This window comes from Ursus maritimus, unplaced genomic scaffold, assembly GCF_017311325.1.
Source record: "Ursus maritimus isolate PB19 unplaced genomic scaffold, ASM1731132v1 scaffold_11, whole genome shotgun sequence".
In the NCBI taxonomy this organism is placed as follows: Eukaryota; Metazoa; Chordata; class Mammalia; order Carnivora; family Ursidae; genus Ursus; species Ursus maritimus.
Window position 1 is genome coordinate 38,369,449 of NW_024423453.1, and position 26,973 is coordinate 38,396,421.

General features: G+C 36.5%; 1 protein-coding gene across 1 annotated transcript in view; it reads right to left on the minus strand.

The window, feature by feature from the left end:
- IQCM (IQ motif containing M) overlaps positions 1-26,973 on the minus strand; it is a 329,322-nt gene that overhangs the window by 212,895 nt on the left and 89,454 nt on the right. Inside the window, 1 exon segment of the mRNA XM_040625471.1 lies at positions 21,981-22,091. Within this exon segment, the coding sequence (XP_040481405.1) occupies positions 21,981-22,091 (111 nt within the window).

A 26,973-nucleotide genomic window follows, 5' to 3' on the forward strand; every position in this document is an offset into this window, starting at 1 on the left:
ACTTTCTCAACACAGAGAAACAGAAAAAGAGAGGCAGACAAAATGAGGAGACAGAAAAAGAGAGGCAGACAAAATGAGGAGACAGAAAAATTTATCCCAAATAAAAGAACAGGACAAGGCCATGGCCAGAGATCTAAGCAAAACAGATAGAAGTAACATGCCTGATAGAGAATTTAAAGCAATGATCATAAGGATACTCAACGGACTTGAGAAAAAGAGTGGAAGACATGAGTGAGACTCTTAACACAAAGTGAAGGAATAACATAGCAGAGGTAAAGAGCTGAATAAATGAAATGAGAAACATACTTGAAGGAATTAGTAGCATGATGGAAGAAGCAGAGGAATAAATTAGTGACATAAGAGATAGAGTAATGGAAAGTAATCAAGCTGAACAAAAAACAGAAAAAAAGAATTACACAAAATAAGAATAGACTTAGGGGACTCAGTGACTCCATCAAATATAATAAGATTCATATTATAGGAGTCCCAGAAGAAGAGAGAGAAAAGGGGACAGAAAATTTATTTCAAGAAAGAATGCCTGAAAACTTCCCTAATCTGGGAAGGAAAGAGATATCCAGTTCCAGGAGGCACAGAGAACTCCCATCAAAACCAGCAAAAGCAGATCTACACCAAGACATATTATAATTAAGTCAGCAAAACGTAGTGATAAAGAAAAAAATTTTAAAACAGCAAGACAAAAGAAGTCAGTAAATTACAAGAGAAAACCCATAAGGCTAGCAGGAAATTTCTCAACAGAAACTTGGCAAGCCAAAAGGAAGTGGCATGATATATTCAACGAGCTGAATGTGGGGCCACATCTGCAGCCAAGAAATACTCTATCTGGCAAGGTAATCATTCAGAATAGAAAGAGAGATAAAGAGTTTCCCAGACAAACAAAAACTAAAGGAGTTCGTAACCACTAAACCAGCCCTGCAAGAAATATTAAAGGAGACACTTTGAGTGGAAAGGACAGACCAGAAGTGACACTATAAAAGTAGGAAACACAAAAGCAGTAAAAAATGAATATTTCTATTAAAAAATTAGTCAAGGAACTCACCAAAAAAAGGATACAAAATATAATAACATATACCTAATATGCGAGGAGGAGAAAAGAATGGGTTCAAACTTAAGCAATCATCAACTTAATATAGACTGCTACATGCAGAAGATATTATACACAAACCTAATGGTAACCATATATCAAAAACCACTAATAAACATGCAAAGGATAAGAGAAAGAAATCCAAATATATCACTAAAGAAAATCAGCAAAACATGAAAGACAGAAAGACAAGAAAGGATCAGAAAAAAAACCTTCAGAAACAACCAAAAGTAATAAAATGGCAATAAATACAGACCTATCAATAATTACTCTGAATGTAAATGAACTAAATGCTCCAATCTAAAGAGGGTGACAGAATGGATAAAAAATAAGTACCATCAATATGCTGCCTACAAGAGACTCATTTTAGACCTAAAGACACCTGCAGATTGGAAGTGAGGAGATGGAGAAAGATCTATCATGCAAATGGATGTCAAAAGAAAAGTGGAGCAGCAATTGTTACATCAGACAACACAGACTTTGAAACAAAGACTGTAACAAGAAACAAAGAATGACACTATATAATAATAAAGATAACAATCCAACAAGATATAAAAATTGTAACTATTTATGCACCCAACATAGGAGCACCCAAATACATAAAACATTTAGTAACAAAAATAAGGGAAGTAATCCATAATAATACAATCATGCTGGGGGACTTTAACACCCCCCTTACATCAGTGGACAGATCATCTAAACAGAAAATCAACAAGGAAACAATGTCATTGAATGACACACTGGAGTACATGAATTTAACAGATATATAGAACATTCCATCTCAGGTCCCTGGGTGGCTCAGTTAAGTGTGGCCTTCAGCTCAGGTCATAAGCTCAGGGTCCTGGGATCAAGCCCCACGTCAGGCTCCCTGCTCAGCAGGGAGTCTCCTTCTCCCTCTCCCTCTCTCTGCTGCTCCCCCCGCTTGTGCTCTCATTCTCTGTCAAATAAATAAATAAAATCTTAAAAAAAAAATAAAAAAGAACATTTCATCCTAAAACAGCAGAATACCCATTCTTTTCAAGTACACATGGAACATTCTCCTATAAAACCAGCCTCAACAAATTTAAGATTGAAGTCATACCATGCATGTTTTCTGACCACAATGCTATGAATTTGGAAGTCAAGCACAAGAAAAAATCTGGAAAGACCAAAAATACATGGAGGTTAAATAACATGCTGTTAAACAATCAGTGGGTGAATCAGGAAATCAAAGAAGAAATAAAAAAGTACATGGAAACAAATGAAAATGAAAAACACAGTAGTCCAAAACCTTTTGGATGCAGCAAAAGCATTTCTAAGAGGGAAGTTTATAGCAATACAGGCCTATCTCAAGAAGCTGGAAAAATCTCAAACAACCTGACCTTACACCTAAAGAAGTAGAAAAAGAACAACAAACAAAACCTAAAACCAGCAGAAGGAAGGAAATAATATAGAATAGAGCAGAAATAGGGGCGCCTAGGTGGCTCAATCGTTCAAGCATCTGACTCTTGATTTTGGCTCAGGTCATTATCTCAGGGTCATGAGATTGAGCACTGCATCAGGCTCCATGTTCAGCGTGGAGCCTGCTTAAGATTCTCTCTCTCCCTCTTCCCCGGCCCTCCTTCCCAAAAAACCCCAAACACAGCCAAAAAAAAAAAAAAAATAGAACACATCAATGAAACCAGGAGCTGATTCTCTGAAAAAGCCATGAACAAAAATGATAAATCTCTAGCCAGACTTATCAAAAAAAAAAAAAAAAGACTCAAAAAAGTAAAAACATAAATGAGAGAGAAGTAACAAGCCATACCACAGAAATACAAATAATTGTAAGAGAATATTATGAAAAACTATATGCCAACAAAGCAGACAACCTGGAAGAAACAGATAAAATCCTTGAAACATATTAACTACCAAAACTGAAACAGGAGGAAATAAAAAATTTGAATAGACTGATAACCAGGAAAAAAATTAAATCGGAAATCAAAAAATTCCCAATGAACAAAATTCCAGGACCAGATGGCTTCACAGGTGAATTCTACCAAGCATTTAAAGAAGAGGTAATATCTATTCTTCTCAAATATTCCAAAAAAATAGAAAAGAAGGGAAAACTTCCAAATTCATTCTATGAGGCCAGCATTACCCTGATACCAAAACTGGATAAAGACACCCCTAAAAAAGAGAAATACAAGCTAATATCCCTGTTGAACATAGATACAAATATCCTCAATAAAACCCTACCAAACTGAATTCAACAATACTTTTAAAAAAATCATTCACCGGGGCGCCTGGGTGGCACAGCGGTTAAGCGTCTGCCTTCGGCTCAGGGCGTGGTCCCGGCGTTCTGGGATCGAGCCCCACATCAGGCTCCTCCCTGTGAGCCTGCTTCTTCCTCTCCCATTCCCCCTGCTTGTGTTCCCTCTCTCGCTGGCTGCCTCTATCTCTGTCGAATAAATAAAATAAAATCTTTAAAATAAATAAATAAATAAATAATAAAAAAATCATTCACCATAATCAAGCAGGATTTACTCCTGGGTTGCAAAAGTGGTTCAGTATTTGCAAATCAATCAACGTGATACATTTCATCAATAACAGAAAGGATAAGAACCATATGAACATTTCAAAAGACAGAGAAAAAAAGCATTTGACAAAGTTCAGTATCCATTCATGATAAAAACCCTCAACAAAGTAGGTTTAGAGGGAACATACCTCAACATAATAGGTCATACATGAAAAAACCACAGCTAACATCATATTCAATGAGGAAAAACTGAGTGCTTTTCCCATAAGATCAGGAACAAGATAAGGATGTCCACTCTCACCACTTCTAGTAATGGAGTCCTAGCCACAGCAATCAGACAACAAAAAGAAATAAAAGGCATCCAAATCAGTAAGGAAGAAGTAAAACTTACACTATTTGTAGATGACATGATACTACATATAGAAAAACTGAAAGACTCCACCAAAAAACTGCTAGAACTGATACATTAATCCAGTAAAGTCACAAGATATAAAATCAATGTACAGAAATCTGTTGCATTTCTATACACCAATAATGAAACAGCAGAAAGAGGAATTAAGAAAACAATCCCATTTACAATTGCACCAAAAATAGTAAGATACCTAGGAATAAATCTAACCAAAGAGGTGAAAGACCTGTACTCTGGAAACTATAAAACGCTGATAAAAAGAAATTGAAGAGGACACAGAAATGCAAAGACATTCCATGCTCATGGATTAGAAGAACAAACACTACTAAAATGTCTATACGACCCAAAGCAATCTACACATTTAATGCAACCCCTATCAAAATACCAATAGCATTTTTCACATAACTAGAACAATCCTATAATTCATATGGAACCATAAAAGACCCTGATCTGGAAAAAGAAAAGCAAAGCTGGAAACATCACAGTTCCAGACTTTAAGTTACATTATGAAGCTATAGTAATCAAAACAGCAGGGGCACCTGGGTGGCTCAGTTGGTTAATTGTCTGCCTTCAGCTCAGGTCATGATTTCAGGGTCCTAGGACCAAGACCCATGTGGGGCTTCCTGCTCAGCAGGGAGTCTGCTTCTCCCTCTCACTCTCCTCTGTGTTCTCTCTCTCTCAAATAAATAAAAACCTAAAAAAAAAACAAAAAAAAAAAAAACCCAAAACAAAACAGTATGATACTGGCACAAAAATAGACACATAGATCAATGTAACAGAACAGAAAACACAGGAATAAATTCGTTACGGTCAATTAATCTTCAACAAAGCAGGAAAGAATATCCAATGGAAAAAGGACAGTCTCTTCAACAAATGGTATTGGGGAAACTGGACAGCAACATACAGAAGAAAGAAACTGGACTACTCCTCTATACCACACACAAAAATAAATTCAAAATGGATGAAAGACCCAAATGTGAAAAAGGAAACGAAAATCCTGAAAGAGAACACAGGCAGTAACCTCTCTGACATCAGCCGCAGCAACCTTTTTCTAGATATGTCTCCTGAGGCAAAGGAAACAAAAACAAAAGATAAACTATCAGGATTACACCAAAATAAAAACCTTCTGCACGGTGAAGAAAACAGTCAACAAAACTAAAAGGCAGTTTACAGAATGACAGAAGACATTTGCAAATGACACATCCAATAAAGGGTTAGTAACCAAAATATATAAAGAACTTACAAAACTCAACACCCAAAAAACACAATCCAATTAAAAAATGAGCAGAAGACATGAATATTTCTCCAAAGAAGATATACAGATGGCCAACAAATACATGAAAAGATGTTCATCATCACTTACTATCAGGGAAATGCAAATCAAAACTACAAGGAGATATCACCTCACAGCTCTCAGAATGGCTAAAACGAACAACACAAAAAACAGCGGGTGTTGGAGAGAATGTGGAGAAAAAGGAGCACTCATGCACTGTAGGTGGGAATGCAAACTGGTGCAGCCACTGTGGAAAACAATATGAAGGTTCCTAAAAAAGTTAAAAATAGAACTACCCTACCCAACAACTGGGTATTTACCCAAAGAATACAAAAACCCTAATTCAAATGGATACACATGCCTCTACGTTTACAGCAGCATTTACAATAGCCAAGATACAGAAGCAGCCCAAGTGTCCATCAATTGATGAATGGATAAAGAAGAGATGGTATATCTATAATGATAATTATTTGGCCATAAAAAATAATAAATCTTGCCATTTGCAAGGACACGGATGGAGCTAGAGAGTATTATGCTAAGTGAAATAAGTCAGAAAAAGACAAATACCATATGATTTCACTCATATGTGGAATTTAAGAAACAAACAAAAAAGAGCAAAGGAAAAAAAAGAGAGAGAGAGAGAGAGACAAACCAAGAAACAGATTCTTAACTATAGAGAACACACTGATGGTTACCAGAGGGGAGGTGGGTGGGTGAAATAGATGATGGGATTAAGGAGTGCACTTGTCTGTGATGAGCACCAGGTGATACATGGAATTGTTGAATCACTGTATTATATACCTGACACTAATAGTACACTGTATGTTAACTGTACTGGAATTAAAATAAAAAATTTTTTAAAAATAAGCAACAACTAAACTTTGGTAAAGGCAATCTAAGATTTCTGTATCAGATGGGAAAAGGGTAAAGATACTTCAAGTTAAATTCGTATATTAAAATCTATAGGTTAAGCACTTACAAAAGTAAAAACAAGAATATAAATGTCAAACTAGTATAAGGAAAACTAGTACAATGCCAAACTAGTACTAGGAAAAATGGAACAAGAAGGAAAAACATGTCAATAAATTTCCAAAAAAGACAACAAAGGGGTGGGAAAAAGGGAAAACCGGAAAGAATAAAGAGCACAAAATAAAAGGGGTAGAATTGCATCTAAATACATTTTTAAAAATACAACAGTATGACATTTACAAAGAAGAAATAATGGTGGCCTAGAAATATGTGAAAAATTCTCAGCCTTATTTGTCATTAGCAAAATGCAAATTAAAATCACAAAGAAATATTTCATGCCCACCAAATTGGCAAAGGTTAAAATTTTGACATATTAAGTGTTGCCAAGTATATGAAGCAATGGGAACTCCCATTAGCTGCTGCTGGGAGAGCAACAGTATTTGCTAGTGCCTGGGAGAACTAAACATATGCCCACTGGCCAGCACGGCCATTCAACTAGAGGCGATCAATTATGCCCGTAGCCAATAATCAGTTATTGAGCTCCCACTGCCGAAGCCCAGACCGCCTGCCTCAAGGGCCAAAGGAATCAATAACCCAGCATCTATTTAACCCATTCTTCATGCAGCAGGATGCAGGTTCACATGGATGCTGAGAATTCTTGCCCTAGAGAAACTCTTGCCCCTATACTTCAGACGACATGGGAAAGAACGTTGCAGAATTGTTCATAATAGGAAATAACTAAAAAGGGAGGGGGGCAAATATCTCTCAGCAACAGAAAGAATAATCAAATTGTAGTGTAATCATTCAATGGGATGTTGTACATCAATGAAAATGAATGAAACACAGGGGCACACACTGACATTTACGAAGACTGATGGATCTCGAAAACACAGTGTCAAGGAAAAAGGGAGACAGACATCATGATTCCATATACATAAGGTTAAAAACAAGCAAAAGTAAACAAAATGCTAATTAGAGATATGTGTATATGTCTAAAGTTCTAAACAAAAGCGAGGGAATGATGAGCATACAGTTGGGTTTCTTCAGGATATGAAGACAAAGAAAAGACACACAGTTCTATGAAGTTTGGTAAGTATTTGCTTTAGTATTATTCTTTAAGATACATAGATACAGATAGAGAAGTACAATGTGCTGTTGTATATAACTGACATATAAAACAAGAAATTTTTAAAACAATACAGTAGAAAAATTCCTTGAACTTATGATAAGCATCTCTCCCCTTGAGAAAGAGAAGAATGAAAAGACCTTGGGAATGCATAGTTTTTTCAGGTGTACCATTTCCTAGGACATGATATGGCTCTGAGTATCTCCTGCGGTTTGTGTGTGCTCTTGGAAACTCTAAAATTCAAGGATGCTGAAGAACAGAGCAGCTGCCGCCAAGTATGAGTTGTTTCATTCTGAAGTCTTAAACTGTATGAATCTGTAAATACATGCGGTTGATTTTTTTTGTAAGCTAGAATTAAAAGGACAGATTGAGGAAATGAGTTTCCATTTTACAATCTGGGGGCATTCTAATATGCTTGTGTTCGTACTGGTGTTGAAGGTGATGCTGAAATAGATACAAGGTGCTTATTTGATTTTGAATATGGTTCCACTTAGGATTAAACTAACCTCCCAGGTAGTTAGTATTACTAAACAAATCAGTTACAAACTGAACAGTATTTTAAATTTTTGAATTCAGTCCTTTTCATTTATGTATCTGTTTGGGATTTATTGGAATGTGAAACCACTGTAAATGCGAGTCTGGTCATCATCATGAGATTTATGTACTCTGGTAGATCTGGAACTGTATCACAGAACTAATAAATTCTTATAGCTAATAATAAGAACCTATTAAGTGCTTTATGTACATTTTCTTCAATCTTCACCAAGACTCTGCAAAATAGATATTTTAATTCCCTTTTGCTAAGGAAGTTGAGAATATAATATCTTCACCTTGATTACACAAGTAGGAAATGGTTTGGATTCAGACTCAATATACTACTCTCTTCAAAAGATGAAACTGGTGACACAAGCAGATTTTTAATCACTGCAAACAGAACACAGTGAACAAAGATAGCACTGGAGTTTGTTAGGTTTTTAATTGACTGACACTCAGCAATTTTGTTTTCCACTTTTATTTCTTTTAGAAAAGATCCCATGATTTTGTAGAGAGTCAGTAGGACTTACTCATAATGGGATTTAGAACTGACGGTCAAATGCATTGAGGTCAAAGGTCCCAGCCCCTTAACTACAACTTGATTACCACTCCTTATCTGAAGGACTTTTACAGGGAATTATATAAAACAGTTCTAAAACTTTATGTGCTTATAAATCACAAATCTGATTCCTAGAGACTCAGGATACACTTGGACGGATATATCAGCTTATTGAAATTGCCCAGATTAATCCATTTGGGTGAAAGCTCTAATTATCAAAATATCTGGCATATTTTCCCAGACCAATTTTGACATTCAGTGTAGTTCTATTTCATTATTTGAGAATGTGTTTCTAATAGCTCTGATTGATTATAATCTCACTCCTCAACTTTCATAAGCCAATGCATCCCGTCCCACCATGTGACTCTAAATTCAACACAGCATAGCTCTACTTCAAGTATTTGTCAAGAAAAAAAATTACTCTGTATACACTGTCACTACTTACCAAAGCTCTCTTAAAAGGCAGAATATCGTGGGGAACAGTGTTTCTAAAACTTTAATATGCTTATAAATCACTACTGATCCTGAATCAACAGATCTGGGGTGGGGTCCTGCAATTCTACATTTGTAACAAGTTCCTAGATGATAACAGTGCTATTGAGTCACGGAGTGGGAAGGACCTAAGCGATATCCCTCCACTCCTCAACCTATCCTAAAATCTACTCTGATTTAAACTAGCCCTGCAGAGAACTGGATACCATGTTACCTAGTAACCTAGGTTACATGGAGGGTCTTCTAATGAGTGTGGGAGGAGGTTAGAAAAAAGAAAAAGAGAAACCAACAAGAGAACTGCCTGACAAAACGAGAATGATTCCAGAAAAGAGGAATGGGGGGAAAATCCATTTCAGAATGAAGAATCAACAATTATACAACTCCTTTTGGTCAACACGGAAAATATAATAATAATTACAGTAAGATTGATGCAACATCTTTAAGTCATTTTTTCCCTTTTCCCTCTCCCTAATAATATTATCATGGCTGTGTTTTTCACTCCCTTGGGAACTTGGGTCTCTTTTGTCTTCCTTTTAGAGAAAATTTCAAACAACCTGTTATTCATTTTTCTGCAAATATTTTCTGAACGTCTGCCTTATGACCGGTACTATTCCAGGCACTGGGGCTGCATTAGTGATCTTAAAAGTCCTCAGCCTTGTGGAGCCTACATCTGAGAGAGGAAGGCCAGGAGTAAACCAATAAAGAGACACACAATATACTGTCAGGTCGAGTTCCTTATAGGATGACAATAAAGGCAGTGATGCTCTTTTAGGTGGGGGTCAGCAAAGGACTCTCACAGGAGGTTGCATCTATCAGCAAGATATAATCACATCTGCCTAATGCTGCCATTAGGAATCATACAAACATGGGCATTCCAAAATTAATTCCAGGGTATCTTACACCAAGAATCAAGAACAATGCATATACGATCACTATATTTTCCTTAATAATATGAAAAGTGTGTATATGTCTGCCCTTATCTCTTTATCTTCCTTATCTATCTATCTTCATCTTCTACTACGGTGGCTACAGGTCTATGATTCCTTATCTGAGACTCAGAAATCCAAAAAGCTTTGAAAACCAACAAATTTTTCTTAACTCCTATGAAGGAAAACTTAATTCACCTGACCTTTGGTGGCAAAAACTGACCTGAACCAACTTAAAAAGGCCTATATAGTGGCCTCTCTCTCTCCCGTAATGAGAATATTCATATGCTTTACTGCAAAATATATGTTTTCATTACAGCTTTCACTGCCAATCCACGTATCTTCTTACCTTTCCAAAGTTTGAAATTTTCTGAATTTCTAAGTATATCTGGCCCCAAGAGTTCTGAATAAAGGATATGGATCTGTACAACTATTACAAGGTACAACTATTAACTACTGTTTCTGCATGCGCTACAAAACTTTACCTTTTAGTAGCCCTGTATTTGTTACTCCAAATCATTTCATCTCATTAGCTGAAGCTTGAAAACATTGTGCCTAATCCACCTGTTGTTTAATGAATACACTTGACTTAAACCTTTTTTCCCCCTAATCGTTTAAAAAAGTAAACTACAGCAAATCTGACTCAATGCTATATTGGCAATATCCAAGCCTGGATACCAGCACTTTGTATGTCTACTCGTACTTTCTACGTCTACTTACTATTACTACTGAAGTTTTCATTCATATTCAACATCCATGTCTAGTGCATTTTGTTTGATGAAAACAAGCTAATTAGTGTTGAACCTTCCCTAGTTCATAAATTTATTCCTAAGAACATTAAAAGGAAGTCAAGTGAGACATGTTCAGTAACAGATGTTTGCCTTTTTTGGCTGCCTTTTTACAGTTTGTTCTCTTTCATTACTTTTTAAGAAATTTAGTTAATGTTCCTTTTACAAGAGAACAAGCGTACCTAGCTTCCCAGCAGATGGGGGGGTGAGAGGGGATTCCCCAGGGCAGGCACAGTCTGTTCATTCCCATAACCTAATATCTGCCCAAATGCTCTCTGCATTCAACTTTCACTTTCATCCAGGTTTTGGTAACAATCACACTCCAGCTTAAAAAAGAATACATATGCTGACTGGAAACTGTAGAATTAAAACTACTGTGAGCACTCTTACCAACATACATGGGTCTATCTCTCAAATATCTTTCCCAAATGGGGATATCTCAGAATAAAGGATCAATATCATTGAGAATTTGGTTGAATCTTTTGGCTTCCACAATAAAGAAAGATTGTGAAATGGTTTCCAAAAGTAAAAATCCAATGGTCCTTTATAATAAATGAGGAGTATAGATTAAGATTTTTCTCTATACAATTAAATTGATCCAAAAATACAAATTTAAGATTATCCCATTTATTTATCCAACCTTCCACTTTTGAATATTAATTAGTCTGGATTGGACTGTGATGTGGTTTAAGCGGTAGTACGCTGGAAATCTAAGTAACATTGCAATCCAAATCTTGCACTCACCAAGAGTGCTTTCTTTTAAAACTGTGTGCAAATAGTTAAATAAAAGTCTTGACCAATTTATTGTGACTATTCCTCTTGACCTATTCATTGTTAAAGGAATTTTGCCTGGAGCACCTCTTTTATTTTTCCCAATAAGTATCGTAACTAGGACAACAGTAGGAATTTTTATCTAGAAGGAAAGATTCAATAAAATAAAATGATGGCTATAATCAAAGTAAATACCCACTTCATTCCATCATAAAGATTAAAAACTTTAGAAATTAATGATTGCCAGGGGCCAAGATGAGGAAGGAATGGGGAGACTGCCAAAGTGTATGGGGCTTTTTTGGGGGGCTGATGAAAATGTTCTGAAATAGGTAGTGGTGATGGTTGCACAACTTTGTGAATAAACTAAAAACCACTGAATTGTATACAAGGAAATACTGAATTCTATGAGCTATATCACAATAAAGCTTTTATTTTAAAAAGATTAAAAACTTTAAAATTTCATAGGAAAAGAAATACACATTTCAAAATGAAAGCATGAAGGTTGATGATAACGTACACTAGGCATCACTACTCCTTGAAGTTAGACCAAAGCAAATAAAAAAGTAAACAGATAAGAGTAAACTACTGGAACGCTATTCAAAATGTTAAAAAATCATAGTGATTTAGCTGTTAACTCAGTGCCTATATTAAACCTAAGCTTACTGCAGGATTTTCAAAAAGTAACTTTATTTCTACCCAAAATGACAAAAAAGAATTAAGAAACTATGTGAACAAATACAAATTTTAAATTTAGTAGTTGTGATGATCTGTGCTAATGCTTACAAATACCAGAAAATCAAATCAGATGACCTTTTTTTAATCAAATGCAACCCACCAGGGAGAAAACCAGAAGTATGAAAATAATTAAAACACCTCCCTAGTGTTTTACAGAAGGGAAAGAGAAGCTCAGAGAGAAGAAAATGAGATGGGGGAAAAAGAAATGAGTAAACATGTTTTACATATTAAAACTTAACTATTTTTTATTATGTAATAAAATCCTTCAAGAGAATGTCCACAATCTTCTGACAGTACAATTTGGTAAAGAATTACAAAAAAAGGGTCACCTGGGTACCTCAGCTGGTTAAGCGTCTGCCTTAGGCTCAGGTCATGATCCCAGGGCCCTGGGATCAAGCCCCACATCAGGCTCCCTGCTCAGTGGAGGGAAGCCTGCTTCTCCCTCTCCCTCTGCCTGCTCTTCCCCCTGCTTGTGCTCTCTCTTTCTCTCCCTCTCTCTCTCTCTGTGTCAAGTAAATAAATAAAATCTTTTTAAAAAATTACAAAAAGATACCTAAATTTCCAAGTTAAAAGAAGAATATCTCCCTAGATGCTTTACCAAAATGGCTCAAGAAAATTCTCCAGAGAAAAGTATTTAGAAAGTTCATGTTAAAATAAAGTCAGTTCATTCTGCGGTCAAAATTAAGCTTATGTGGATTAAAAGCAGCGTCACCTTAAAAATTTGACAGCAGAGTAGGCTCATCTCATCCCATGAACATAACTCGATAACTATCAAATCACCCTAAATACCCCAGAAATCAGCCTGAAGACCTGACAGAACAAACTACACAACTAAAGGGAAAGAAGAGGCCACACTGAAGAACGTAGGAAGTGCAGAGATGTGGTTTAAGGGAGAAACAGATCGTGGCTACTGCAAAGGGGAGGGAGCCATGGTCATGAAGAAGGGTGACAGAGAGAGAAGCACACAGGGGAACACACAAGGAGAATGTTTCCCCAAAGCTACTGGCTTGGAACATGAGAGGGCCTGAATTTTATGAGTTCTTGCAACCAGTGGGGCTTAAAGCCTAGAGTTTTAAAGGTCAGCAGATTTGCCTGGGATAGAGCCAGGAGGCCACTGTGCTGCTCCTGGAGAGAAGGCAGCCAAACAACCTGGCAGCAGATAGCACAGAAACATCAATCTGAAAAACATCTACAGTACACAGGGGAGAGTTATTCACTATTCTAAGAGCACTTCCTTGAGTGGCAGCTTTCAAGGAGATGCCTCTCTGGGAACAAAAGAGCTGATAGGTGCCATTTCCCTCCCCTGCTCCTCAGCATAAACACAGAGCCACCTAAGGGAAGCAGCTCAGCACAGACACTAGCTGCCTAACTTGCTTACACCAAGAGCCACCCCCCAGCACTCAGGCAGGACTGCCCTTCTCAGTCAAGCTTGCCTCAGTCCCAGCAAGGTGGGCCCTTCCTCCACAGACCAGTGCAGGCCCCTGCCCACACCACATCTCCTGACCACAGAGTTCTGCTGCGGGGCTTCAGTTCTGGTGGATTGGTGTCAGGTCTCACTTCACAAGCAGACCAGAGCACACCTAGTTAAAACTTGCCACATTCAGGTCAGGGACCAAACACTGCCCACAGCAGGCAGGGAGAGCCTCTGCAGACAACTGGCCTGAAGGATACAGCAGCCAAAAACCAACAGCAAAGTGCACAAGCACACACTGGAAACACTCTCTGAAGCACCAGTCCCTAGACACTATATGACCTTTTCTTCATAAGGCCAGTAGTTTTAGGGGCAGAAGACATAACTGGCTTTTTGAACACAAAAAAGGCAGAGACTTAAACAAAATGCCAAGACGGGGGAATTTATCTCAAATGAAAGAACAAGATTAGGGCCACAGCCAGAGATCTAAGTGAAACAGATATAAGTAACATGCCTAATGAAGAATTTCAAGAACAATCATAAGGATACTCACTGGGCTTGAGAAAAGAAGACATCAGCGAAACCCTTACCAAAGAAATAAAAGAGTTAAAAAAGAACCAATCAGAGATGAGGAATACAATTAATGAGATTAGAAACAGGCTTGATGCAATGAACTGGCTGGAAGAAACAGAGAAATGAATTAGTGACCTAGAAGACAAAATAATGGAAAGTAATGAAGCTGCACAAAAGAGAGAGAATTATGCAATATGAGAACAGATTTAGGGAACTCAGTGACATATCAAACAATAACATTCTTATTGTAGGAGTCCCAGCAGAAGAACTGAGAGAAAAGGGGGCAAAAAATTTTATTTTAAGAAATAATAGCAGTTGGGGCGCCTGGGTGGCACAGCGGTTGAGCGTCTGCCTTCGGCTCAGGGCGTGATCCCGGCGTTATGGGTTCGAGCCCCACATCAGGCTCCTCCGCTATGAGCCTGCTTCTTCCTCTCCTACTCCCCCTGCTTGTGTTCCCTCTCTCGCTGGCTGTCTCTATCTCTGTCACATAAATAAATAAAATCTTTAAAAAAAAAAAAAAAGAAAAAAGAAATAATAGCAGAGAACCTCCCTAATCTGGGAAAGGGAACAGACATCCAGCTCCAGGAGGCACAGATAACTTCCATCAAAATCAACAAAAGCAGGCCAACACCAAGACATATTGTAATTAAATTTGCAAAATATAGTGATAAAGAAAAAAAAAGTCTTAAAAGCAGCAAGACAAAAGAAGTCTTTAACTTACAAGGAAAACCCACAAGGCTAGCAGGAGATTTTTCAACAGAAGCTAGGCAAGCTAGAAGGGAGTGGAATGACATATTCTAAGTGTTTGCTGGGGAAAATCGTTAGCCAGGAATACTCTATTCAATAGTAAGGCCTCTCTAGGAAGTCTTCTATTCACTCAGAATAAAAGGAAAGATAAAGAGTTTCCCAGATAAACAAAAACTAAAGGAGTTCATGACCACTAAACTAACCCTGTAAGAAATATTAAAGGGGACTCTTTGAGTGCAAAGGAGAGAATAAAAGAGACAAAGACAAGAAAGGATCAGATAAAATCTCCAGAAACAATGGCAAGTAATAAAATGGCAATAAATACATATCTATCAAAAATTACTCTGAATGTAAACAGGTGAAATGCTCCAAAGACATGGGGTGTCAGAATGTATAAGAAAACAAGACCCATCTATATGCTGCCTACAAGAGACTCATTTTAGACCTAAAGACACCTGCAGATTGAAAGTGAGGGGGTGGAGAAATATTTATCACACAAATGGATGTCAAAAGACAGAGCAGAAATACACTGGACAAACTAGACTTTTTTGTTCTTGTATTGTTTTTATTCTGCTTTGGTATCAGGGTAGTACTGGTCTCATAGAATGATTTTGAATGTGTTCCCTCTATTCCAGTATTTGTAAGTTTTGATAAAGATTATCATTATTTTTTTAAAAATTTGGTACACTACACCAATGAAACCACGTAGTCTTGGGCTTTTCTGTGCTGGGAGATTTTTTATTACTAATTCAACTTTCATTCTTGTTATTGGTCTAAGAAGATTTCCTATTTCTTGGATTCAAGATTCAAGATCCCATCATGGGAACTTGTGTGTTTTTAGGAATTATCTGGAATTTTTTTTCCTAAGACTTCTGATTTGTTAGTATATAATTGTTTATAGTAATCTGTTATCACACTATGTATTTCTGTGGTTATCTGTTGTATTGTTTTCTCTTCCATTTTTCATTTTGGTTTTTGAGTCTTCACTCTTTTTTTTTTTTCTTAGTTAATGTAGTTAAAGCACTGCACTTCTGTTTATTTGGAAAAAACTGGTCATTATTTTCAGTGTTATGTTACTGTTTATTCTGGTCTCATTTATTTCTGATTTTTCTTTGTTACTTCCTTCCTCTACTAAATTTCAGCTAAGTTTCTTCTTTTCCTAGTTCTTTGTGGTGTAATGTTGTTTATTTGAACTTTTCTTCTTAATACAAGCATTTATAGCATAAATTTCACTCTAACATCTACTTTGCTGCATCCCATAGGTTTTGGAATATTGTGTTTTCTTTTTCTTTTGTTTGGAGACATATTTTGATTTGCTGTTTGATTTCTTATTTGGCCCATTAGTTGTGCAGTAGTGTGTTATTTAATATTTACATAATAAATATTTAATATTTACATTGTAGATTTTCTAGCTTTGTTTTATTGTTGATCTTTAGTTTTGTACCATTGTGGTTGGAAAATATACTTGGTATGATTTCAGTCTTCTTAAACATAATATTTGTTATGTCTCTTTTTATGTGATTTAACTACGGGATTCTTCTTTACGTACTTGAAGAAAATGTGTATTCTATTTTTCTTGGATGGAATTTATATTTTTTATATATACATATATCTTTTAGAACCATATATCCTGAACTATGATTCAAGTAAAATATGTTCTTGTCGGAAAGGAATAATAACTTTAACTAAGGGTACTCATTTAAAATAAAGCATATCAGAGAGGAGCTGGGGAGTATGGGTGAAGTAGGTGATGGGGATTGAATACACTTATAATGAGCACTGAGTAATGATGTGGAGAATTGTTGAATCACTATATTGTATACCTGAAACTAATATAATACTGTATGTTAACTATATTGAAATTAAAATTAAAAACCTTAATAAAAAATAAAATTATGCTTCTGTGAAGAATGATGTTATATTTGAAATTTTTTTTCATTTCTAAAAACCATGTTTCTATAAAACTAATGAGTTTTGTTTATGAGATGAAACTATATGTTAAAAAAAAATATATCCAGTGAGTTGTTTTCTTCTCTCTTATGTAGGATGTGCTCCCCTAGAGAAGGCGGGGGGTGGGCGGCACGGAGGGGAATGAAGCCAAATGCCCAGAGGACTGACTAAGTTTGTTCTCTAAAACACAAAATAGTTTATAATGCAACCAATTATTAAACTGAATTCTATTTGCTTGTAATCCCTTACTTCCAAGTGTCAAGGTGAGGCAAATACTTTGCAACCAGGGTTAGGAAGATAAAGTGACTGACAGTTTTCCGACAAGGCACTTGATGTATGGACTTGCTTATCTCTTCAGTTTCATTTCTTACCACTTGCCCCTTTAAACACTGCAGTTTTGCCACAGTGAACTTCTTTCAATTCCTGACATGCACCCTGCTCTCCCACCTCAGACAATCACAACTACTCTTTCCCCTCTATCCTGCTACCCTGAATCCTATCACCATCACAACATGGACGCATGTGCACACTCTTGGCATTCCCTCACTTGTCACTTCATCCTCATTCTAGGGTATCACCAAATGGCACATGTCCCCTCAGGGAGAGCACTGCAACATAGTTAATAACCGCTCCGTGAGGAGAGGGTTGCCCCACTAACAAATAATGAAGAAAAGTTGTTTCGCTTATACAAATTTCTGTCAATATTTGTTTTTATCCTTGCTATTTTTAAAAGCACTATCGATAAATACATTAATTTTTCCTTCTCAGAATTTTGATAAATACCAAGGTTGTTTTCCACAACTACCGTCCTCCAGGTTGTAGGTTTCAAGATCGCTTCATACATTATTATAAAGTAGCAAACCTTTTTTTTCCCCTTTTTAAAGATTTTATTTATTTGAGAGAAAGAAAGAGGGAGCTTGTGTGTGCGTGTGTGCGAGCCGGGGGGGGGGTGGGCAGAGGAAGAAAATCTCAAGCAGATTCCCCACCAAACCAGAAGCCAACCAAGACTGATCCGAGGACCCATGAGATTATGATCTGAGCTGAAGTCGAGAGTCAGACATTTGACCTGAGCTGAAATCAAGAGTCAGACATTTAATGGACTGAGCCACCCAAGTGCCCCAAGTTAGCAAACCTTTTAAAGAAAAATTATAAAATGAAACTGTGGCAAGAAAGTTGGAAATGGTGGCCTTTTCTACATTATTGCTACATTTTTATGTTACACAGGGGATTACATTTTCAGGTGTTCACTCATCTTGAATAAATATTATCTTTCAAGACAATTTAGGCTGTAAGTATCTCAGTACTTCAGAGATCATAAAAAGTAGCATTAGTAACCTTTTCTTCAGGATGCAGTTTCTTTAACTTTATTTAAAGATGTTTTAGGGAGCCATAGGCCATTGCTTAAAGTACCTAGGAACTCTAATAACATAATTCTAATACAATAAGACTGCAGTTGCAGAAATGAAACATTAAAACTAAAGACATATAACATTATTAAATTATTATTTAATTAGAACTAAAAACACGTAAGGATTCAAAATACTTTAAAAAGACAACAAAACTGTCAGGCTTAAAAGGGATGGTGTTTTTTTAGCCTAAAGAGAGTATATCCACAGTGACTTTCTTATTTAAGTGAATTAAAATTTTGAGAAGAGTAGCTATGCTGTAGAGAGTGTTTTGAAAGCAGAATGTGCAAATTTTTTCTCTCCTCCTACAAAATCAAAGACAGGGTTTTCTATGCCATCTCTCCACTCCTCTTTTACCAATGCAGGCTTCTACACTCTCAATTTCCTAGTTACTTTTTGGATTGATTGAACAAACTTCAGATCAAGATTACGTACCACTTCACATCCTTTAGTATGGCTGCTATCAACGTGGATAATGTAAGTGCCGATGAGGATGTGGAGACATTGGAATATTTGTGCATTGCTACTGGGAATGTAAAATGGTGCAGCCATTGTGGAAAACAATATGGATGATTCCTTAAAATATTAAACACAGGAATACAATATAGTACAGCAATTCCACTTCTGGATATATACCAAAGTGAAAGGAGGGATTTGAACAATACCTGTAAACCCATATTAATAGAAGCATTATTCAAAATTTCCAAAAAAGTAGAAGCAATTCACGTGTCCATCGACAAATGAATGGATAAACAAAATATAGTACAAGTATTTTCTGCTTTTTGAAACTTTGCATTCTGCCACTTCACTTGTAGGAAAGATCTACATTAGTACCTATTTTTGCTAACCCAAAGTAATCCAAAGAGGATTTTTGCTTTTATAAAAAAAAAGGTGAAAAGTGAAACTAGCATTCAGCATTTATTTTGCAGCAAGCCATTATAAAGGCAGAGCCCCCCAAGCAGTGAGAGTGGCCTTGCCAAGCTCCCCTGGAAACTATACTCAGAAAGCATCTCAGCGTCAGGCCCCCATTGCTTTGAACTCTGTCTTGTGAGCACCTGTGCTTTATCTTGAAGTATGTTATTCATCCATTAGCAAGCTGCGTTCTAAGAGGGGTGCCTAGGTGGCTCAGTTGGTTAAGTGTCTGCCTTCAGCTCAGGTCATGATCTCTAGGTCCTGGGATCAAGCCCCACATCAGGCTCCCTGCTCAGTGGGGAGTCTGCCTGTGCCTCTGCTCTCCCACTGCTTGTGCTCTGTCTCTCTCAGCTGAATAATTAAATACACACACACACACACACACACACACACACACACACACACACATATATATATAAAAGATGTGTCCTAAGGTATCAGAAAAGCCCAGAAGTTATTTTTTGGATCTGGAAACACTCAAAAATTTTTCCATATAAATCAATGGTAATTATTTCTCACCTTATGTAATTTCAGCTTACAAAAAAAGTTTCATAGGAATGCTCTATTTTTAGATAGTGGGGGAACCTATATATAAATACAATAGAATATTACTCAGTCTTTTTTAAAAGTAAGGAAACTATCACACATGCTACCACATGAATGAACCTTGAAGACATTATGCTAAGTGAGAGAAGCCAGTCAGAAAAGGACAAATCAAAATCATGAGAGACAGAAAGTAGAATGTTGTTCCCAGGAGATGAGGGGAGGGAAGAACAGGGAATTAGTGTTCGACGGGTAGACAGTTTCAGGTTGGAAAGATGAAAAAGTTCTGGAGATGAACGGTAATGATGGTCACAGAGCAGTGGAGGTGTACTCAATGCCACCAAATGAAAAACTTAAAAATGGTTAAAATGGTAAATTTTATGTAGGTGCATTTTACCACAATAAAAAATTGGGGGAAAAAAGATTACTTAGAACTTGATGTTTGATCCCTCCTAGGATGGTGATTATTTTAAAGGATAAACAAAAGAGCAATTCCATCCAAAAACAAAGCCAGCTATTTAGACTTTCAGTAGTGGAAACTGATAATGCAGTAAGCTGCTGGGAAAAAATCTGAAGGTTTGAATCTTCCTCCCTCTTATCCATTCACACCTCCCCCACCCCCCACCCCCCGCCATACAGTTGGTTTGCAAGGATAAGATACAAGCCTCTAATTGGACTGATGCAAAAGGCCTATTCATGCTCATCCAGTCTCCACTCCAGTCCACCCCAAACTGTTTAGACAAGTGCACATACCCAAAGCATTATCTTTTATGTCAAAGCCATAGTTAATAGTCTTATGTGTTCCTAATTTCCAGCTCAGCAATGAATAAATACTCCGGGTTTTGCGTTGGAGCTCTCCACAATCAAGTCTACTCTTGCTAGATATGTTCCCCAAAGAAACACATTTAAATGTAGTCTGTCACACAGCTAAGAACGGTCTTTACAGTGTTAGTGTAAAACAGGGTAGAGCAGGAAGGCTTAGAAGCAGCAGTTCATTTTTTTACCTTTACTGGGAAATAATAAAAACAGCCTTCCATGGGTATTGCTTTTGTTAAAGACATATTATTTTCCTTAATGATATTCATATAATGTCTTTCTCTAAAACAGGGTTTAGCTTTAGTAAATTCACTCACAAATTTAGCAACATCAGTTAAATCTGACATGATTCAAAAGTTTTGGCTTATAGGAAAAATATAAAAACTCGACCTTTTTTTTTCAAATTGTAGATAAAGAACAATTCAGTAGATAGGAAAAGTAATTTTTCAATATATTTCAGTTGACTAATGGTATTATAGACTGAATTACATCACCTCAAAATGCATACGTTGAAGCCCTAACCCCCAATGTTACTGTATTTGGAGATAGGGTCTTTAAAGTAGTCATTGGGTTAAAGGAGGTCAAAAGGGTAGGACCCTCGTCCAACACGAGAGTGTTCTCATAAGAAGAGACAGACAACAGGGATACATACAGGAAAGACCATGTGAGGACACAGCAAGGAGGCAGCTGTCTGCAAGCCAACAAGAGAGAAGCTCTAGGAGAAATCAGCCCTGCTGGCACCTTGATCTTGGACTTCCAACCTTCAGGGCTTTGAGAAATACATTTCTGTTGTTTAAGCCACATGGTCTGTGGCATTTTGTTATGGATGAACAAGCTGACTAATACAAATGACAAGTCAAGAAGAAAAATAATTAGTGATTTGAAAAGAGAGAAAAAGTCAGAGAAAGGATGAGAGGTACATTCAAACCCGGAACAGACACATAGAAGATGTAAGAAACCCTCCATTTTCAAGTCCCAGAGTCCCATGTTTCAGTTTAGATAAAACCATCAATGTGTGGTCGTGAAATCGTCCTTGGATTTTTTTAGTCCTCTAATTGTCACACACTCCTAACAGATGTCTTCATGCTCCATTGGCCTCCATTCTATTTACTTGACAGTCTAGGTACCCTTACAAAAATAGTTACTATCACATTTCAAGCAAACCATTGTGATGATCACTTTGGCTATTAGTACTCGTCAAATAAAAATTAATACACATATTTATGAGTTACAGTGGTCCGCATGATGCAAGATTTACCCAAGACATGATAACCGAACGAAAAGCACCACTTTGGAAAAAAGATGACTTTCAATGGAGAATCATTTTAGGACTGAAATAGTCCATAGGAAAATCTCACATATCAAAATTAACCCAGGAAACTGCTAGAAAAAAAAAATGGTAATTCAACTCTATGTCTAATTTCACAAATACTCACAGGACAGTACTCCCGAAACACTGATGATGACCCATACAAACTAGGCCAGCTGGGGTGAGGAGTCAAACGGGAAGACTTTGTTGGCACAATTCCTCTCCAATCAGAGAATGTTTTGTCTGTTAGAAATATCAATGTAGGTTAAAACAATATTTATCCAAGAAAAGTACACACTGGTCATACTGCTTAGTGTTACAAAGAGGAAAGTGAATCATCTTTATGGCCCCATTATTCTGTATTAAAATCGCATCTTGTCATCTAATCAGAGAGATGGAGAAACCATCACACTGCACAGAGAGGCCTCAGTTAATTGGCTCCCTCATACAGCGAAGCTCTCCTGTTTTTATTGCGAACAGTGTGCCCATCAGAAAACTAATAGGTTCATTCTTTTGACTCTCTTCTCTTCAAGAACACTGACTTCTTTTTTTAAACGAGGCTTAAAGCAAAATCATGTTTGTGAGTAGCACTTAACAAATATCAGAGGAAAACTCTTCTCCCTGTTACATCAGTACTTTAAAAGAAAACTCAGAATTATGAGGAAGGCACACGTTTTGAAATTGCAAAGTAAGTGAAATTATTAAAAGCACTTAAGCAAACAGGTTGAAAGAGCAAAAGGTCAGCCAACATATACCCACATATTTCTTCTGTCTCGTGGCAGTTGTTACATGAGATTTCCTCAGAGAAGTTTTTTTTTAAAGATGGGGAGATTTAAGATTTATTTATTTCTCAAAAACATTAATCATTTAAAAGAAAGGAAAACTCAGTTCAATCCTGCCATCCAAAATGAATCAAACTATTTTCACATTTCCAATTTTCTAATACTTATTTATATACATATATTCTTTCCTGAAACTTTCGATTTAATAGAGTCATCTGTGGACTGGCTAATTTCATATAAATTTAGAGAAAACTCAGAAGTAATAAATTCTCTCATTTCATTGCTTCAATTTATTTACAGGATCATAAGTTAAGCATCCTATAGGGAGGCAGAGGAGGAACATAAAAGAATTAAAAATGTAATGTTATCTCAGAGACATCCCAATCAATAACATGCACACATTCTACCCCATTCTAATTTTATATGTATATACTTTCTCCCATTTCAGTCAAAAAGAATCTTTGTCCTCTATCAAAAAGGCAAAGCCTCTAGAAGAAGCAACATAATAAATCATATATTTCAATCACAACTCAATATGAATAAATACAATTCTTTAGTGGAAGCAAATGCCAATAATGGAAAGATTATAAAGAATTGGAACATATTAGTATCTGGAAAGAGGCTAGCAAAGGAAAGGCCATACATATTATACTTTAACGGGGGACTTTTATAAACCCAGGGGGATATAAAAGGATAGCATACAGTTATTTGAGATGTATAAGCCCTCACATTTCTTATGACGCTTTCTTGAGTAATTTGAAGCATTCTTCAACCCACTAGCATTATCTCTGGCCCACCTACTTCCCTTAATGAACTTCTAGAATAAGTGTTTTCACATTTTAGATAACTGGGCATCTCTTTCCAATCTCCTTTTTAAATTTATAAACCCTTGCGGGACAAAGACCATATCTTGGCTGGAATTGCCCTGTGCTTCTGGTTGTTCAGCAATGCAATTAAGGTAGCTATGTAAACACTGGTGAACAAGAATTAGCCTCCGGAGGTGAGAGCTCATAAGTAAGGGAGTTTCCTGATCACTGAACAGCCCAACCCAAAATGAAACTAAATGCTATACAAATTATTTTTCCAAGACAGTCCAGAGCATTTCAAATATTTTATCTTGTTTACCCACAGAACAGACTCCTGCAGTTGAGAAGGCCATGCATTATTTTCTCCAGTATATATGTATCACACTAGAAAATATAGCTATAACTTTTCCACTTCAAGAAGCAGTAAACCCTCCACTAAAATCCTCAAGGTAATCATTCACAGGCTGATGTATGCTAATGACTCCTCCTCAGAAGCCAGGCACAGAAGGTGACATGCAGCAAATACCAGTTTATTCCACAAAGTCAGTCAAAAGTTATAAACTGATAGTTTGAAGACCAAAGTCATACATCAGACTAAATGTTCACAAACCCTCGCGGAGCCAGCAATCTTCACAGATACTGCCGCAGAGGAACAGAGATTCTGACTGCTGGGCTGGGGGTGAGCAAGAGTAGGCTGTATACTGACAGGTGGAAAAATAAGAAATCTTTTCGGTAATCCCAGTTTAACAGCCAGCAAGATAGAAGAAAAATTCTGATATTAAACAAACCTGGGGGAAAATGTAATATCAAAATTGGGAAAAAAACCAAAAAGTTTCCATCAGATTAACAAGGAGTCATTAACTGAATAGAAGCTGACTTGGAACCTAAAAATTTTGTTAAATAACTCCCCATTCTGATGTCTTCCTGCCTTTGCATTTCCTCAATACTTATTTAGACTCTCTTTGAATAATATTATATATTTAGTTCAAGTTATTTTGTTGTCTCCTGCATATCTTATTTTCCTTTCTAAACTTAAAAGTCTTTTACTTGCTTTGTATTTCCCATAAAACTGAATATACGCTGTCCTCCAAGCATAAATTCAATATATGCTCCTGGACTTCTTTGGCATTGACTGAAAGGCCATTCGGCAAAACTGTTAAGAGTGAAAGGCCCATACAATGCAACTGATATCATATCTGAAAGAATGGGGAAAAAAACCTTCGAAACGGGTTTTTTAAATTCTATTTTTTTCAGCACCAAATATTTTCCACCAGATTATCTTCCCTCACTTTCTAGTATCATCTTGATGTTTATAATGGTAATTGTTTTTAAATACATTTCAGGTGGGGGTGGTTTTCTATTTCCCGGTATTATGTAAATTTATATAGTTAAGTTTTATGTAAATTTTTTGCACAGATGAGAGTTCTAAAATCTAATAAGCATAGTTATTTTAGAAACTAAAATTACTCAAATGACTCACAGAAAACTGATAAGATCCTATACTATGGTGATATTGACAAGAGAAGGAAGGAAGGAAGGAAGGAAGGAAGGAAGGAAGGAAGGAAGGAAGGAAGGAAAAGAAAGAAAGAGAGAGAGAAAGAATGAAGGAAAGAAGGAAGGAAAAAAGGAAGGAAGGAAGGAAGGAAGGAAGGAAGGAAGGAAGGACGGACAAGGAAGGAAGAGAAAATCCCTAGCTAGCTAAAACATTCACCACTCTGTAATCTTTGTAGTAACAAACATTTCCTACAAGTGGCAAATGGATAGATTTGTCCAAGTCACCGGAATATCAGCAAAGGACCCAAAGGCAGTAGAAGTTGAAACTTTTCAAATACACTGTTCCAGTCAACCATGAAAGAAGGAAGAGGACATAGTGTATGATAATAATACGTAATGTAATAATAGAAATAGTTCATAAGAAATAGTGTATGCAGCTGCCTCCAACAGAGCTGATGTCCACATGGAAGTGTGAAGTATCTTTAAGAGGATATGACAGAGCCCAAGACACGAGTGGGTTCAAGTGATCCTGTGTCCCTAGAGCCTATTTTATGCCAAGCTTGTTCTGTTTCCCTTTTATCAATTCCCTTGTATCAATTAATTCTTTGAGTTAATTGCACATGCAGTTTTAATCTGTGGGTAATTACAAACAATTAATAGTTAGGAGACAGAATTAGCAGTTCTTAGTTTGATTATCTATATAATTAAAAGGGGTGGTAAACTAGAGTTGACAAATAGCATCTTAATCACTTGAATAATCAAACCCCAGAAGCTTGCTTGGGCAGCTGAATTCCATCTGCTATATTAGTTCAAATTTTAGAATCAATGACTGAAATGTCCATGTAAATCATTCATATTGTTAATTTATAGTCAATGAACAATATGTATTCTCAAATTGCTTAAACTATTTACCTTCTTTCATTTGCTTAAAGGAGCTGTTTCCAAAGGATTCAATAAAAATAAAGATTCAACAGACGAACTTATGTATATCTACTGAATACCAGTTAATATTCATGGCTCCCAAATCTTATATTATAAAACATCTAAGAAATATGGCTAAACTTTTTTTGTACTAGATTCTAATTAACACTTTTATTTAAGCATGTGGTGAAAGACAGCAAATAAGACATACCTATAATCCTTTTTTGGCTTCTGATGGGATCAGTCATTTATAGATACAGAGCAAATACGAAGGAGCAGGATAAACTTAAGGTGAGTTAGAAAAACATATGAAGGATATTCTTATTAGGATATAATACAGAAAAGTGGCATCACTACTGCATATGTTTCTGAATTGCCAAGTATTTGGACAAGTTTGGCAAATACTTTCATGCTAAAAGTGGATTTTAAGAATGTTCAAAAAGAATCATTTCTGGTTCAATATGTCTTTGTGACTTTTGGCTGTGAGGCAGTCCCACTAAAATACTGTAACAATAAAGGAAAAGATGAAAATCTCAAGTTCACAAAAATATAAGTCTAACTATTTACCAATTTGCAGATGAGAAAAAAAATTTTTCTTTAATTAAGATGACAGAAGTGAATTGAGGAAAGCAATTAGTGTCCCTTACATAATAATAACATTCCTAACCCATCTGAAAGATGTTAGAAAAAGACTTAATATCTCCCAAGAAAAAGATAAAGAAAAAAGAACAAAACCTATTTCTTTATAATGTGGGTGTTGCTTTTGGAAAACGCTCCTTTTCCATTCCCTCAACTACCAGGATCCACTTGGACACCCCAACTCTCAGGAAACAACTAGGAGAGGGAACAATCCTGACTGTAGCACCAGGACTACAGTACTATTGTAAAGGAAGAGCTCTGTGCAGACAGTGGGACTGACAGGACTTGATAGAAAAGTATAATGGGGATTGTAATTTTCATGCACTGAACAGCTAAAAATAATAAAGAATGAAGGTGTGGAATAGGAAAGGCCCCACCTCGGTAGAGCTAGACTGTTCCACATGGACATCTCCAGGTTTCTGAGAATAAGGCAGAGAAGTGGGCATTGATACCTGCTTATCAACTATAGAACTAGGAAAGGTA